This window comes from Atractosteus spatula, chromosome 7 (genome assembly GCF_055471065.1).
Source record: "Atractosteus spatula isolate fAtrSpa1 chromosome 7, fAtrSpa1.hap1, whole genome shotgun sequence".
Classification (NCBI taxonomy): Eukaryota; Metazoa; Chordata; class Actinopteri; order Semionotiformes; family Lepisosteidae; genus Atractosteus; species Atractosteus spatula.
In genome coordinates, this window is record NC_142712.1 from 16,155,001 (window position 1) to 16,168,856 (window position 13,856).

A 13,856-nucleotide genomic window follows, 5' to 3' on the forward strand; every position below is an offset into this window, starting at 1 on the left:
CAGGATCATGCTATCTGATTTTCTTCACTGCGGACTTTGATGGGTAATTTTAATGCAGAATGGAGGACAAAGTGTTTATGAAATCAAGTTTTGTACCTTTGTAAATCTAAATAAGGATTTTATTTTTTTGGTTCAGAAGGATTACTAATAAAACTAATAAGCACTAATTTCATTAAACTATTATGTAAACTGTTTTTTATTATAAAATAAATGCAAATTGTATTCATTTTAACATAAAATTAGAGATACTGATATTAAAAGTGGAGCCTTTTATTGTGATTACCTACTGTCAAAAGAAGTGACAGGTAGGGTATACAGACATAATATGATAGCTACAGTATGAAAATCTACCCTTAGGTGTATGTACCACTTGCAGTGAAGTATGTGTTTTTAATGCTCTGCATCTGGGACAGGCTATTGTTATTCAGCAAAACTCCCTGGTCAGCTCAGAAAAAGAGAGCAAACTCGTACTCCTTGATATGTTAGTTTGAATTAAGGGGGGAACACTGTTAAAAATGTGGTCCTTTTGGTAAATAGATGTTTTCTTGGTTAAAACAGCTACAAAGAATATCTTTCCACCATTTCCTGAGGCTTTCCCACTGGCCCAATGGTAACTTCTTCAGGAAGTACCAGCCCAGCTAAGGGTGTTAGTTACTTCAAGAAGGAACAGTGACTGAAAGGGTAACCACCCCCTTGCCCAAAGTTCATGTCATCCACCCCACACCACAGTGCTTATCCCATTGCTGTGCTCTTACAACTTGAGTACGGCTTCAGATACTGGCAGTACTATGCCATCCTCTTTTTTTTTTTAATGCGGCAGCTCTGTAATACAAGCAGCTGTCTAAAGGGCTACGTGCACAGCTCTCACTAAAAAATGCTCAATCCTACTCATGAGCCACCCGATCGTGACAGCTTTGTGCCAATCATGCATTGCCACTTGCAACTCCTGACCACTGCCTATGAGTGGCAGGGCTGGAATTTAACCCAGTGACCTATGAGCTGCAGAACTGATCTCACAATTTCAAGAGCAGGCTTTTACCGGATGAGCCACCTTGGAGCCATTAATGGGAGGCACCTCTGAAGTGACATTTTATTGCTGTGCCTCAGCTTTAAAAGTATCAGGGCCTGCATGTAATGCAGTGAGGGGCATAGTGTAGAGAGAAAGAAACTAAGCATTTCATTCCGCTTGCCTCTTGGATGATGGGAAAATGACCAAATCAGCTTTGCGTTGCCTGAAGAAAAGGCCCAGATAGATATATGCGGCGTATGAAATCCACATTCTGGAGTCCTAATATCCGTTAAATATCCAGCCTTCCTTTAGTTGAAGCAGTTTCTTGATTCTACCTGTTTTGGCCCTGGCAGACGAGTTAAGAAGGTTTTGCCTCTGAAGTGGATATTACGATTGCAGAAAGTAGATCACTGCACTGTGAATTTGCATGTCAGAAGAGGTCAGGTTCTGACAATGCTTTGATGCTCCCTGTGCGCTGTAGGGTTTGTCTGAATTACCTACATGAATTCCCTGAAGGTGAATTTATGATGTAGTTGTGCCTCCTAATTTAAATAGAAAAAGACCGTCAAAAGAAACTGAGCTTGTCAACGGTTTTTAGAACATTGTATTGATTTCAGTGAAAGCTTTTTGTGTTGTCTTAATCAAAGACACTGCAGATTTAATCCTACAAAAATACTATTACGTTACTTATATGGAAAAAAGCGTTTTTGTTGTATTTTTACAGTGTAAATGGCATGTCTCCTTTTGGACATGTTTATGAGCTGAGTTCTAAAGCTGTACCTGTATTTATAAGGTAACCCGAGTTCTAAATATAATTAATGGCCCAGTGCAACCGTTAGAATATTATGGTTAAGTCTTATTTTTCCATTTTAATGATGTAACAGTAATATGATAACATTAATCTCTCCACGTTGAGTGCTTCATCAGTGATGTAACCTGGAGTCATCGGGTGTTTTGGGTTTTAAACATCAGACACCATCGCCCAGGTCACCCCGCTGAGGCTGGCCAGAACTTGGCTTGGGTTCAGGGGGCACTGACGCGACACCCATGGTGTCGGCTTTCTCAGGAGCCTCGGTGGTCTTACTGATGGCTCTTCTCCTGACTTTGTGAAGCCCAACATACTTTAAGCTTTGTAGAGAAGTTTGCCCTTTGCACCTGGTCTTGCAGCCCTGCCTGCAAGTATCACTGCCCAGCTGCTCAGCTTAGTCCTCTTCCTCTCATTCACCTCCTTCAAGCGAGGACTGTTAGCTACAGCATGACGAGTTGCTTCTTTGTCTCCGAGGCAAATATAAAGTCTGGTTTCAGTGCAGCGTTACTGATGTGATGGAGGAACCTTAATGACAAATCCAAGCCTACTGTCATCTGAATTTGCAAGATGTTGATGTTTGCTTTGGGTGTTGTCCAGCTTTTAAAAAGCAAGGGCTTGTGTGGCTTGATGCGGATGCTTGTGGTCACGGATCGCTTCGCAGATGGTGTCTGCAATGGTCTTAAGGACCTGGTCATGATGCCTGCAACAAGACCTCTGCCATTGTTTTTGTACATTTTCCAAGGGGTGTGCTCCAGTGTTCTGTTCCCTGGCCATACTGCACAAGCTGGTGACTCCATTTTAGCTCAACAAAACAGATTAGATGGGCTAGGCCAGACATTATAAACAGGCTGACTTAATTTGGTGAGGCTCTGAGCAGCCTCTAGCCTTATTCCAGCTGTTTTGCTCCCTCTCTCTATTTCTACTGCTGCCCTCACTTCATCTTGGACCAGTTCGTACCTCTCTCCCCCTTGGGGACATACTGTGTATAGTGTGGGGGTGAGACATTTACAAGACGAGCCATTCCAAAGCTCTCTTTCTTCCCACCAACATGCTATAGCACAGCCTAGACTCAGACTGTTGTGCTGCTTCCACTTCCTTTTCTTACATAAAATACACATTTTTAAAAACACTCGTGAAACAAACTCTTGAGTTTGAGTTCTGCGCTTGGATTGGTGGTGAAAATGAAGGCTAGAGTCATGGATATAAAGAAAATCCAAAGTGTGCATGGTGACGGCTAAACTAGATCATTTTTGGAATGTTTACTACTGTCTCATGTCGACTTATTGGTGCTGTAACCAGTTCAATTAACAATGCTATTTTTAATTCTCTAGTGTTCATTTTTGCTCTCTCTCTTTTTCAGTGGTATATGATCAGTATCGTTCACATCTACAACCGCTGGAGGAACAGTGAGATTCGGTGTTATGTGAATGGCCAGCTCGTATCTTATGGTGACATGGCCTGGCATGTTAACACCAATGATGTAAGTGTCCCGTTTCAGTTGCTGTGCAGGCTTTGTGGTATTTCATTTTCCCTTCTGCTGGGTGCTGAAACATGTTTAAGTTTATAGATTTTTTTTTTGCTTTAGGCATGACTTAATGCTTTTTTCAAATTATACATTTGTAATTCTCATCAGCACCAGAAAATGGCCACTGAGAAAAATGTTTTTTTTTTTAACTTGTGATGCCATTCATGGGATCTTTTGATCTAAAGGGTTTGTGTTTATTGGCATACATTAATCTGTTTATCTAAAATGCTGGTTTACTTGGCAAATTAAAATGTTCATTGTTCTTTAAACTAATCACACACTGTAATACAGTACATTAAGCCTATAAAGTTGGGTGTTTTCAGAAAATGAGTGTTCAGTCACCCTAACCTCATTCCTCTTTTCTAATGATGCATCTATGCCACTGGGACTAAATTATGGGATTCAAAGCAGGTTTCATTTTAGGATTATTGAAACAAAAATATACAAATTTATTGTCAGTCATTTTAAATGGAGAGTCTAGTATACAGTCAGACCAAGACTGCAATCAGCAGGTACCAGTATAATTAACCTAAAGAAAAAGGAACAGGCCAATAAACTGAATAGAGACTTCAAAAAATTAAAAGATAACGCAGCATTGATTTTCTGTTTACATTATTTTATTATGAACTCATTGATTTTTTTAACCTTTTTGGTTTATTAGTTCCAGAACATAACAGTGGCCACAGATTTTCACCACAGTGTCTGGTTTAGGTGTCATATAGCCAGATGTCCACTTAGTCTTATATAAGTTTATCTTCACAGTTTTCCAGACTTCAGTGGAAAGCATGAAAACATTTCACACTGTGAATCTCTGCGGGCTGAGTCCTTTGTGAACATTAACCTAACACACTTGCTGTACAAAGGAGGAATGTTTTGAAAAAACAAGTCCTTGATTTTTAAAGTAATATGACTAATCTTCAAATTGCACATAATGTAGGAGATGTTTTGTACATTTTAAAATATTAATCACAATTTGTCATTTTCAACTGGAAAAAAAGGGGAAAAGCAGTCTTTGCTTACAAATTGTCAGATTTTATGCTTAATAACTAATCTCATATGTATTGTGGAAATTTTCCATTTAAAATTAATGTGATGGTGCACTGCGCACTGAGTTTTAGTGGAGATTTTAAGAGGTGTTCAGTGCTTGTGGGCATTCACTCTCCTCATTTGGAAAAAACAACCAAATCAATGACTTCTTTAAAAAGTAAAACGTGTTGGTTCTTGACAGTCTTCTTGCTCAGAGATACAGTATGATACTTCACTGTAGAAATACACATGGGAACAGCGTTAAGGTTTGGAAGGACAGGAAAGAGGTTGGAGTACTAAAACATCCGTATCAAGTCATGACATACAGTATGCAAGAATATTTGAAGGATCTGGTAAAGTGGAGGATCATGGAAGAATCAGAGTTAGAGACTTTCACTGAAATGACCACTTGTTGTTCTCTTTAACATTCTTGACAGATTTTGATGTGATCTGTGTAATGTAAAATCTACATTACTACAGTGCCATGGCATTGAAAACAAAGTCATCATGGTGTAATTAACAAAGAAGGGGCAGTATTAGATAAAAATTCTGAGTTGTACAGATCTGAAAACCCCTGCCTAATACTGACCCCTACAGGCTGCTGACAGCTATGGCATCCCCAGTAGAAAACTGCCTTCAAACATCTTTACTTATGTAAGCTCAAGATAGATACTTTATTGATCCCGTGAGGGAAATTGCAGTGCAACAGCAGCTTAACACACACAACACAGCCACAGTGTAACGAATTATATAATAATAGTACAATACATACAATACAATACAAGAGTTACTCACAGTCCGACACACAAGAACAAACTAGAACAGAACAGTACACAGAAAATCGTATCACACATATGAATATAAATATAGATGTAACTATAGATATAAATATAAATGTATTGCACAGGTCCCTGGCATATATTGCACAAAAAGTGGTTGTAAACGGGAAAAAGAAAAAGAAAGAGAACAGATTTAGCAGTAGATGTGTAGATGTGTTTAGTCCAGAAACAGGTCACTGTCGATGTTGCCTCTGCCAAGACGCAAGGTGGATGCGTTGTACAGTCTTATGGCAGACGGCAAGAATGACCTCCTGTAGCGCTCCCTGTCGCACCGTGGATGAATCAGTCTATTGCTGAACGTGCTCTTCATTCCTGCAAGCCTGTCATAGAGGGGATGGGAGAAGTTGTCCATGATGGCCTCTAGTTTGGACATCATTCTACTCTCAGCCACTACCTCCAAGGAGTCCAGGTCAGACCCAATGACAGAGCTTGCTCTCCTGATGAGCTTGTTCAGCCTTTTGGAATCTACTGCTCTAATCCCAGAGCCCCAGCACACCACTGCGTAGAAAATGGCACTCGCTACCACCGACTGATAGAACATGTGTAGCATCTTACTACACACATTGAAGGACCTGAGCCTCCTCAAGAAGTAGAGTCGGCTCTCTCCCTTCTTATAGATGGCCTCGATGTTCTTAGACCATTCCAGTCTATCGTCGATGTGCACTCCCAGGTACTTGTACGAGTCCACCATCTCCACACCACTCCCATGGATGTAGACAGGAGTAGGTTTGACCTTTTTCCTCCTGAAATCTACCACCAGTTCCTTTGTCTTTGTAACATTCAGTTCCAAGTGGTTCACCCCACACCACTCCACAAAGCTGCTGACCAGTCCTCTGTACTCCTCCTCCTGCTCACCCTTGATACATCCCACAATTGCAGAGTCATCTGAGAACTTCTGCAGGTGGCATGACTTTGAGTTGTACTTAAAGTCCGAAGTATAGAGGGTGAAGAGGAATGGAGAAAGAACTGTCCCTTGAGGTGCCCCTGTGTTACTCACTACCTGTTCAGACACACAGTTCTGAAGTCTCACAGACTGTGGTCTGCCTGTCAGGTAGTCAGTGATCCACGAGGTCGTGGAGGCATCGACTTGCATCTCCTCCAGCTTCCTCCTTAGAAGTAAGGGCTGGATGGTATTGAAGGCACTGGAGAAGTCAAAAAACATGATCCTTACAGTGTTGCCAGCCCTGTCCAGGTGTGAGTAGGCCCTTTGCAGCATGTAGATGATGGCATCCTCCACACCAACACTGGGCTGGTAGGCAAACTGTTGGGTGTCCAGTGATGAGCTGACCAGGGGTCTCAGGTGGGATAAGACCAGCCTCTCCAGTGTCTTCATGATGTGAGAATTCAGTGCAACTGGTCTGTAGTCGTTGAGGACAGAGGGGCGCCCTTTCTTTGGTACCGGGACCAGGCATGATGTCTTCCAGAGCACCGGGACTCTCTCCAAACGCAGGCTCAGGTTGAACAGTCACTGGAGCACTCCGCTCAGCTGATCAGCACAGGCCCTCAGAACTCTGGGACAGATGTTATCTGGTCCAGTGGCCTTACCCTCGTGCAGCCTCTTCAGCTCCTTCTTCACCTGGTCAGCTGTGATGGTCAGCCTGGCCTGGGGGATGGTGCTCATAGTGCTTTCAGTGCTGCAGGTGTTAATGGCTGAGGTGTTGGAGAGTGGCAGCTGTGGGGGATGGGTGGGTGAGTAGTCGTCGGGGGTTGTAGCTGTAGGCGGCCATGTTTGTGGGGGGATGGAGGAGGTGTTGGGCAGTCGCAGCTGTGAAGGGTTAGGGAGCGTGTGGCTGTGGGGGGAGTCAACCCTACTAATATAGTGAGAGTGCTTACTGTTAACATTTAAGAAGAAAATACTCTAAACTCCCCCAAAATGGAAAAAATCTCTTTCCTAATCAACCTATATTACATTGCCCTTAAAAAATGTCAGAATTAAGTCTAATTTTATAGCTGCATAAAATAAAGCTATTAATTAGAAGCAATAATGACTGCATAATTTTGCCAGAAAGCTTTATAGGTAAGATTTCATCTTTAGTGTCCCATTTATATTGTCACGTTCCTTGGGAACTTTTCTTTTTTCATTTGGTGAGTATGAATTATAAGCCTTGTAATTATAAGCTTGCTTCATTGAGAAAGATTTTATAAGATTCTTTTTAATTGCATGCTCTAAGGTTTACTTTGAAGTCTGGGCTTTTTTTCTGGGATTGTGTTATAAATACATGGCTTTTATTCTTTTTTTTCATCTATTCTTATTTCAGAGTTATGATAAATGCTTTCTGGGGTCTTCAGAGACAGCTGATGCTAACAGAGTGTTCTGCGGGCAGCTAGGAGCCATCTATGTGTTCAGTGAAGCGCTCAATCCAGCACAGATATTCGCAATACATCAGCTGGGACCTGGATATAAGGTAGGTACATGACTGCCTAAATCAAATTACATGTAAACCGTTTGCATTGCCTATCAATCTGTGAAATCAATGTTTCTGTACTGCCATTTTATATTTATGTGAGTTAGCATAGATAAACCTTGGCATAAATGATATATTCAATGTTCAATAGAAAAAAGTGTTCTGGTACATATTGTAGGTATGTCTTTTCTCAAGTGATGTCTAAGCTGCAATATGAGTAGCCAGGCTTTTCCAAGTTCTTGATTGCCAGCGATTTTGAAGGCTGTCAGAGAGGTATGACTCTGAAGTTATTCTTTTGTGCTGTGGTTGGTGGTGACCAGAACATGAGCATGTTCGCTGGGACCTCAAGGCTGTAACTCATCTTGTCAATAACTTAAGTCCATGACTTTGAATAGATCACAGATCATGTCATTGGAGAAGCTCAAACACAAAAACTTCAGTTTTTGAAGGATTTATATTAGCAAATGCAGCAGAGTCCTTTGGAAGAGAGGCAGAACAAAAATCTCATCTGTCCACTAGTGGTGTGTCATTAGTCCAGTGTTCACTGATATGGAAGATGTACTGAATGGTGGAAAATGACATTGGATTTGAACTGTAGGATTCACTAAGTCTGTTGGTAAAGAATGCATTCACCATTGACAGCCATGTTCATGGTACATTTGTGTTTTTTCATCTGTGTGAAGAGATTTCCTGCTTGAGGTTACATTACTATCCTGGGCTGCATTTCAGATCCTTTCAGCTTGTTGTACAATACGTTGATGTGAGGGAACGATAGCCACAATTATTTCTCAAGAAAGTGAAATTACAGTACATTAGGGTAGCACATCTTGCTGTTGTAGATCATGCTGCTGATTGAGATGAGATTGCAATTGACCATTCAGGTTACATTTTAAAGATGAAATGAAAAGCTTAATACATTCCTCGAGAGAGAGAGAGGCTTTTATATCCCATTTAATGATGACAGTTGTTCACAACGTAAATCGGGTATAAATTTGTCAAAGTCCAAGCTGCTAATTAAACAGATATCGCTTGAACCTTCAATGAATGTCTGCAATAAGGAAAAAAGATCCCTAGGTTGTATTGGTAGATATTTTACAAAAGATAGTAATTGTGTACCTTCAGTATGTACAAAAAGCTGTTTAAACCTGCTTTGTGCAAATACAGTATACCTCTTATGATTCCACATATTTGAGCTCTCTGTGAAAGCTCTCTGGCTTTATTGTGAAACTCCTGTAGACTCCACTAGCTGTCTCCTAGGCAGCTGTCAGACGACAGAGAAGCACGTGTGTTTCAAAAGATCCTAATAACTCAAGTTGAGCCTACGGAACAGTGATAGAAATATCTGTGCTTGGCAGTGGAATTTAATCTGCTGATCGAAGGCCATGTACTGCTCTTTTTATGTTCAACACAGTTAAGGCCTTTTAGTACAAGAACAAAGGGTTGTTTTAATCAGTACCTTCATTGTAAGGTCTCTGGGCATGGAGGATTTTGAACGGTTATGCCATGGCTTGAATGTGTTCCAACTAGAAAAATCCCAAAAATGTTTTGTTGGATTTTCTGAAATGTACATTTTTTTTTGTAAGGTTCTGTAATTTTGTCAATTTCTTGCAAATAATGTATGAACTAGTTAAAATTTCATCCAATGCATGCATTATTTATGTTATATATTATGTACAGTATATACCTGCTCATAGTTTGTAATTGCCACCCCATGATCAAATTTTCTTAATATAAAATTAAATCTTTCGGCTTTGTCTGAATTATTTATTTATATGAACACATAGTACGCTCACTGAATGAATGTTGTACTTTTGTAAAATACATTTAACTTCTTTTTTTCTGCTGGGTGCCAGACATGAATTCATTACTTGTTTTCAGTAGACATACTGCTGTCACTGCTGTGTGCCACTCTCCATTCAATGTGGAGCTTTATTGTGACTGGTAACAAGTCTGACTTTCACAACCATTCAGTAACCCTCGCTATATTCTCTGCATGCTCACCCTTTAGAGCTCCTCTTTTAAAATTTATGGGACAAAGAAACAATTGAAAACAAAAACATTATGCAGAACAACTATAACTATCCCCCCCACCCCCACCCCACCCCAGGAGCTAACCCACTGAACAGGACTGTGTTTAAAAATATTTAGTTTAACTACAGGACTGTCAGTTTGGAAAAATCTGCTTTGTTCTTCAATTTAGTCATTGCTGCATGGCAGGGGATATGGAGATATACAGGAGTTCTTGGACATGTTGCTTCTGCAACAGTACCTAACACTCTGAAAAGCTAAATGTTCTGGTTATCTTGACAAGGTCATATTATCTGACTTCTTAAAACCTGAGTTGCTGAAACATTTTTGCATTATTCAGCATGTCTCTTCATTTAGTGCTACAGGTACTGACCTTATGTTGGTCATATTCTGTTAGTCAGGCTGTGTTAGTCAATGTTTTTGTCCACTAATTATCCCTCATGGGGCTTAGCTGTCTCTAGTGATGGAAATATCATAAAGACTCTCAATATATCTTGTACTTTTTCCTCTCAGTTTTTAGAAGTTCACGGCTGAATAATAAAAGCAGAACTGGATATCTCATTTATTATTCCTCTTAGATGCTGATTTCTTAAGGTATGGTGTTTTTTCTGTTATGGCTTCTTTTATTTAGTGATATATCCCCGACAATATCCTTAAAATTAGTTGTTCTCATTCTGTGCACAAAGATTGGTTCAATCTGTAGAATGGAACCACTGTACAAGGGGCTACTCTGTGGATACAATGTGTTTGTTGGGAATTGGAGGGTCAGAGATTGTTTCTTTTAGCTTGAGAAGACAAGTGCTTTTTTGCAAATGATTTAAATGTGTATTTGAGTCGATCTCACTATAATCAGAAGATTCTTGGTTGATGTTGGATCTAATCCTCAGACAGTAGTGATAATGTAGGAATGTCTCGTTCTATCCTAATGATTGCTGAAGGTGTTGAGGTTTGTGTTTTGCAAAGAAAATTACCCCCTTTTAGATGAGTCAAATGGTATTTTTTGATTCTGTGTAGGTCTGCTGAATAAGTAGACCATGATAAGTAGCTCCTTCTGCTCCCCCTGTATGTTTGGCTTAATAACCATCCCGTTTTAAAGCACACAAAAATGGTCATTTATTGCAGAAATAAACAACTCTCCTGGAAAGCAGGAAACAACCAAAATGTGACCCATCTAATGATATGACAAGAGCTGTAAATGACCCCACACCACATTTTAAAATAAGCCCACAAGCAAGAATGGAATGCAGTATACCTCATGCCCCATATTGTGTAATTTTCAGGAACAGCTTTTATCAAAACAAAGTATAAAGGACTAATTTATTAATTTAAATCATTAAATTAATTTTTAATAATTCTATAGTACAGTACCTTATTAGCATTTGTCTGAGAATACGTTTCTAACTTTATTCATTGATTTTATGAGCTGCTTCACCATAAATAGGGTTTGAATAAAATGTACACCTTAAAATATGGTTTATTCTGTTTTTAGACACAGTATGCTCTGTACAAAGATGTGATGATATGTGGTAAGCAAAGATATAGAATAAGGAAAGGTTAATTGAACTCTGAAAAATAGATTGGAGAACCATAAGAATTTGGCATGACCATAGCTCACACCTGAAGAACACTCAGCAGCTGTAATGTTGTTTCTTCTTTCGATTTTGTAGCGAGGAATTAACTTTTTTTCTTTGCGGCTAACGCATGGTGACGCACCTCCCTACTCAAAGATATACTGTAGAATGTCCTGTAGGCCAGGTGATCCTTAGTGTTCAAGCAACTTCTTGAAATCCATCTACGTACAGTACTGTACATGGGGGGCCTTCTGAACTCACCTTGTGCCTGTCTTTTGAAGACGCTCCCTCCTCTCATTGTTTGCATAGTCCCTTTGCTCCATGAAGCCGTTGAACTAAAGTAGTTTCTGTTAAGCAAGGTGGTGTAAGGCTTTGGTTGAGATTTTAGTCTGTGTCCTGGTGTATCTGGATTGTCTACCCCATGCTGGTCCTTTTATGAATAAATGTTGTTGGACCATCACTGAGCTCTAACTAAGGCTAAGCTCAGGGCTTTCAGCATGTCACTGATGTCATATCATTACTTCATCAGATCTCATATAATTATGGTATTTCAGCAGCACGTTATACAGTATGACAAAATCAGTCCTAGTGCCTGAGTAACATATTCATACAAGTATGATAAAAGGGTGGCAATGCAAAAAAGAATTGGGGAATCTGTTGTTTTTAAACTGTAGTTTCAGGCATTTTTACACAGAAGTGATCTAAAACACAGAAGGCATTTTGTAAAAAGCATCCATCTTGCAGTTGTTCTTTTGCTTTTTTGGTGCATTGAAAGCTAAAAAAAAAATAAGGAGCCTTGTATATGATTTTTGAAATAATGTTGAAGCATGTTGTTTATCTGTTTTGACTGGTGGTTGTGTAAAGATCCATAGATCATTACTACTGTATGTACCCATCAGTATTCTGAGTACGTAGTGTAGCACACGAGAGTCAAAATTTAATGACAATTCCTCAGAAATAGACTGCAAAATAGAAAGCCATTAGTTGCTTGTTGACTTAATGTACAGTAAATGAATGAGAAGAAATAAAAACTAATGCAGTATAAAACTTTGAAATGTGGAGATGACATCTTTTAATCCCTATACATACAGTATACTGTAGTACCAAAGATCTTCAAATTCAAAACAGACCTGTCTCGCAAATGACATCAGATCAGATTTCCCAAGCCAAGATGTGTAGTACAGTAGATCAGTTTCTACCAATCAGCTGACATTCTTTGCTGTAAATTATGCCTTATCATTTGCAAGTATTGATGCATTCAAATTTTGAGAGCAACTGACATCACACTTAAGTTAGGAGATCGCACTTAAACTTGTGTTTAAATCTGAATCTTTATTTCATTGCAATCATGATTGGTTGCAAGAAAAAAAGGATTGGGTACTTTGAGTATTTGTTCTATTTATAAATATAAAATATTTATTCATCTGAATTGAAGAAGTGTTTTTTCTTATCTAGACTCAGCAGAGGAACTGTCCTGGATAGAAGCGTTGTTTTTGTTCTGATGCTTTTTGCTGTTACTTTAAATTAGATTATATCATTTTTGGCTTCACACTCAAAAGTAAGCCCTCTTTATCAACCTGTATGCGTTTCCACAAATTTAGAGAGAATAATAAAAGTTCAAGTTTATTTTTACATTAGGCATCTCGGTGACTTGTGTTACTATGCTAAAATGAAATGTTTATTTAAAAGAAATTTTAAATACATTAATATTAATGTGCACTCTATGTTCTCTTCATCTATCACATGATGACCAGCATCGTGCTGCTTTTGTCAGCTTTTTACAACAGCTTTCACAATTCACAAGTAAAGGCATTCTTTCCTGAAAGCCATTGCAGTTATTTATAAAAGGCTAAAAAATCTGTTAGTGTGATGAGAGAGATAGTTCAGTTGCCATTGCTCAGTAAACATTTCTTTTAGGATTTTAGATAAACATATCTGGAATGTGGCAGACTGTCTTGGTGTTGCCTTTGTACTTAGTAAAACTGTAGGGTTGTTCTAAATCCAGTTTTATTGTAACTGCGATACAGTACAGTATGTGTTTCTGACATTCAGTGGAGGGTTTTATTTTTGACAATACTTGTAGAGAGTTATTTTTTTCCCTCAATAATTGGGGTCACCTACAGGGAAGTGTTTACTTTGAATACTTTTTAACTTTTCATCTCTGTTTTTTTAATAGCCTGTCATTTGAGCTTATATGATTTAAAACATTTGGTGAAATATTCTTAGCTTTTTCCTATTCTTACCTGATACCTACCTTTAGCAAAGCTGTGACTGCAGTAATAGTCTGCCATTTTACCTCCATCTCTGTTGGGTTTGTTTACCTTTTTTCAACAAAACAGGTAAACTCAGACAAATATTCTCTATATTCTCTGATTGACATAGTGTTATTTTGGAGTAGTTCAGGTGGGTTACTGTGTTCATTATGCATAGTCTGCAAAGGAAACAAGTATTAGGTTTATTCCATGCTGAAAAGAGAAGAAAGAAAACACAGTGTTTCGGCTGTGGAGCCTTCTTTGGGTGTGAGAAAGACAGGGCAGACAGCAGAGTGTTATTTTACTAAATTTCTATCCCTTTCTAAGTTACAAACTCCTACAGTATATTTTAATAAATATTAAAATACAGAATGTTTTCTGTGATTACCCAGT

The 13,856-nt window shown here is 39.0% G+C and overlaps 1 protein-coding gene across 5 annotated transcripts in view; it reads left to right on the plus strand.

Moving 5' to 3' along the window:
* The window catches only part of nbeaa (neurobeachin a), a 356,961-nt gene that overhangs the window by 111,385 nt on the left and 231,720 nt on the right, over positions 1 to 13,856 (plus strand). For all 5 annotated transcript variants that reach the window (XM_088922429.1, XM_088922430.1, XM_088922431.1 and 2 more), the window contains exons 7-8: positions 3,178 to 3,297; positions 7,466 to 7,612. In XM_088922429.1, the coding sequence (XP_088778555.1) occupies positions 3,178 to 3,297; positions 7,466 to 7,612 (267 nt within the window). The remainder of the gene's footprint in view (positions 1 to 3,177; positions 3,298 to 7,465; positions 7,613 to 13,856) is intronic.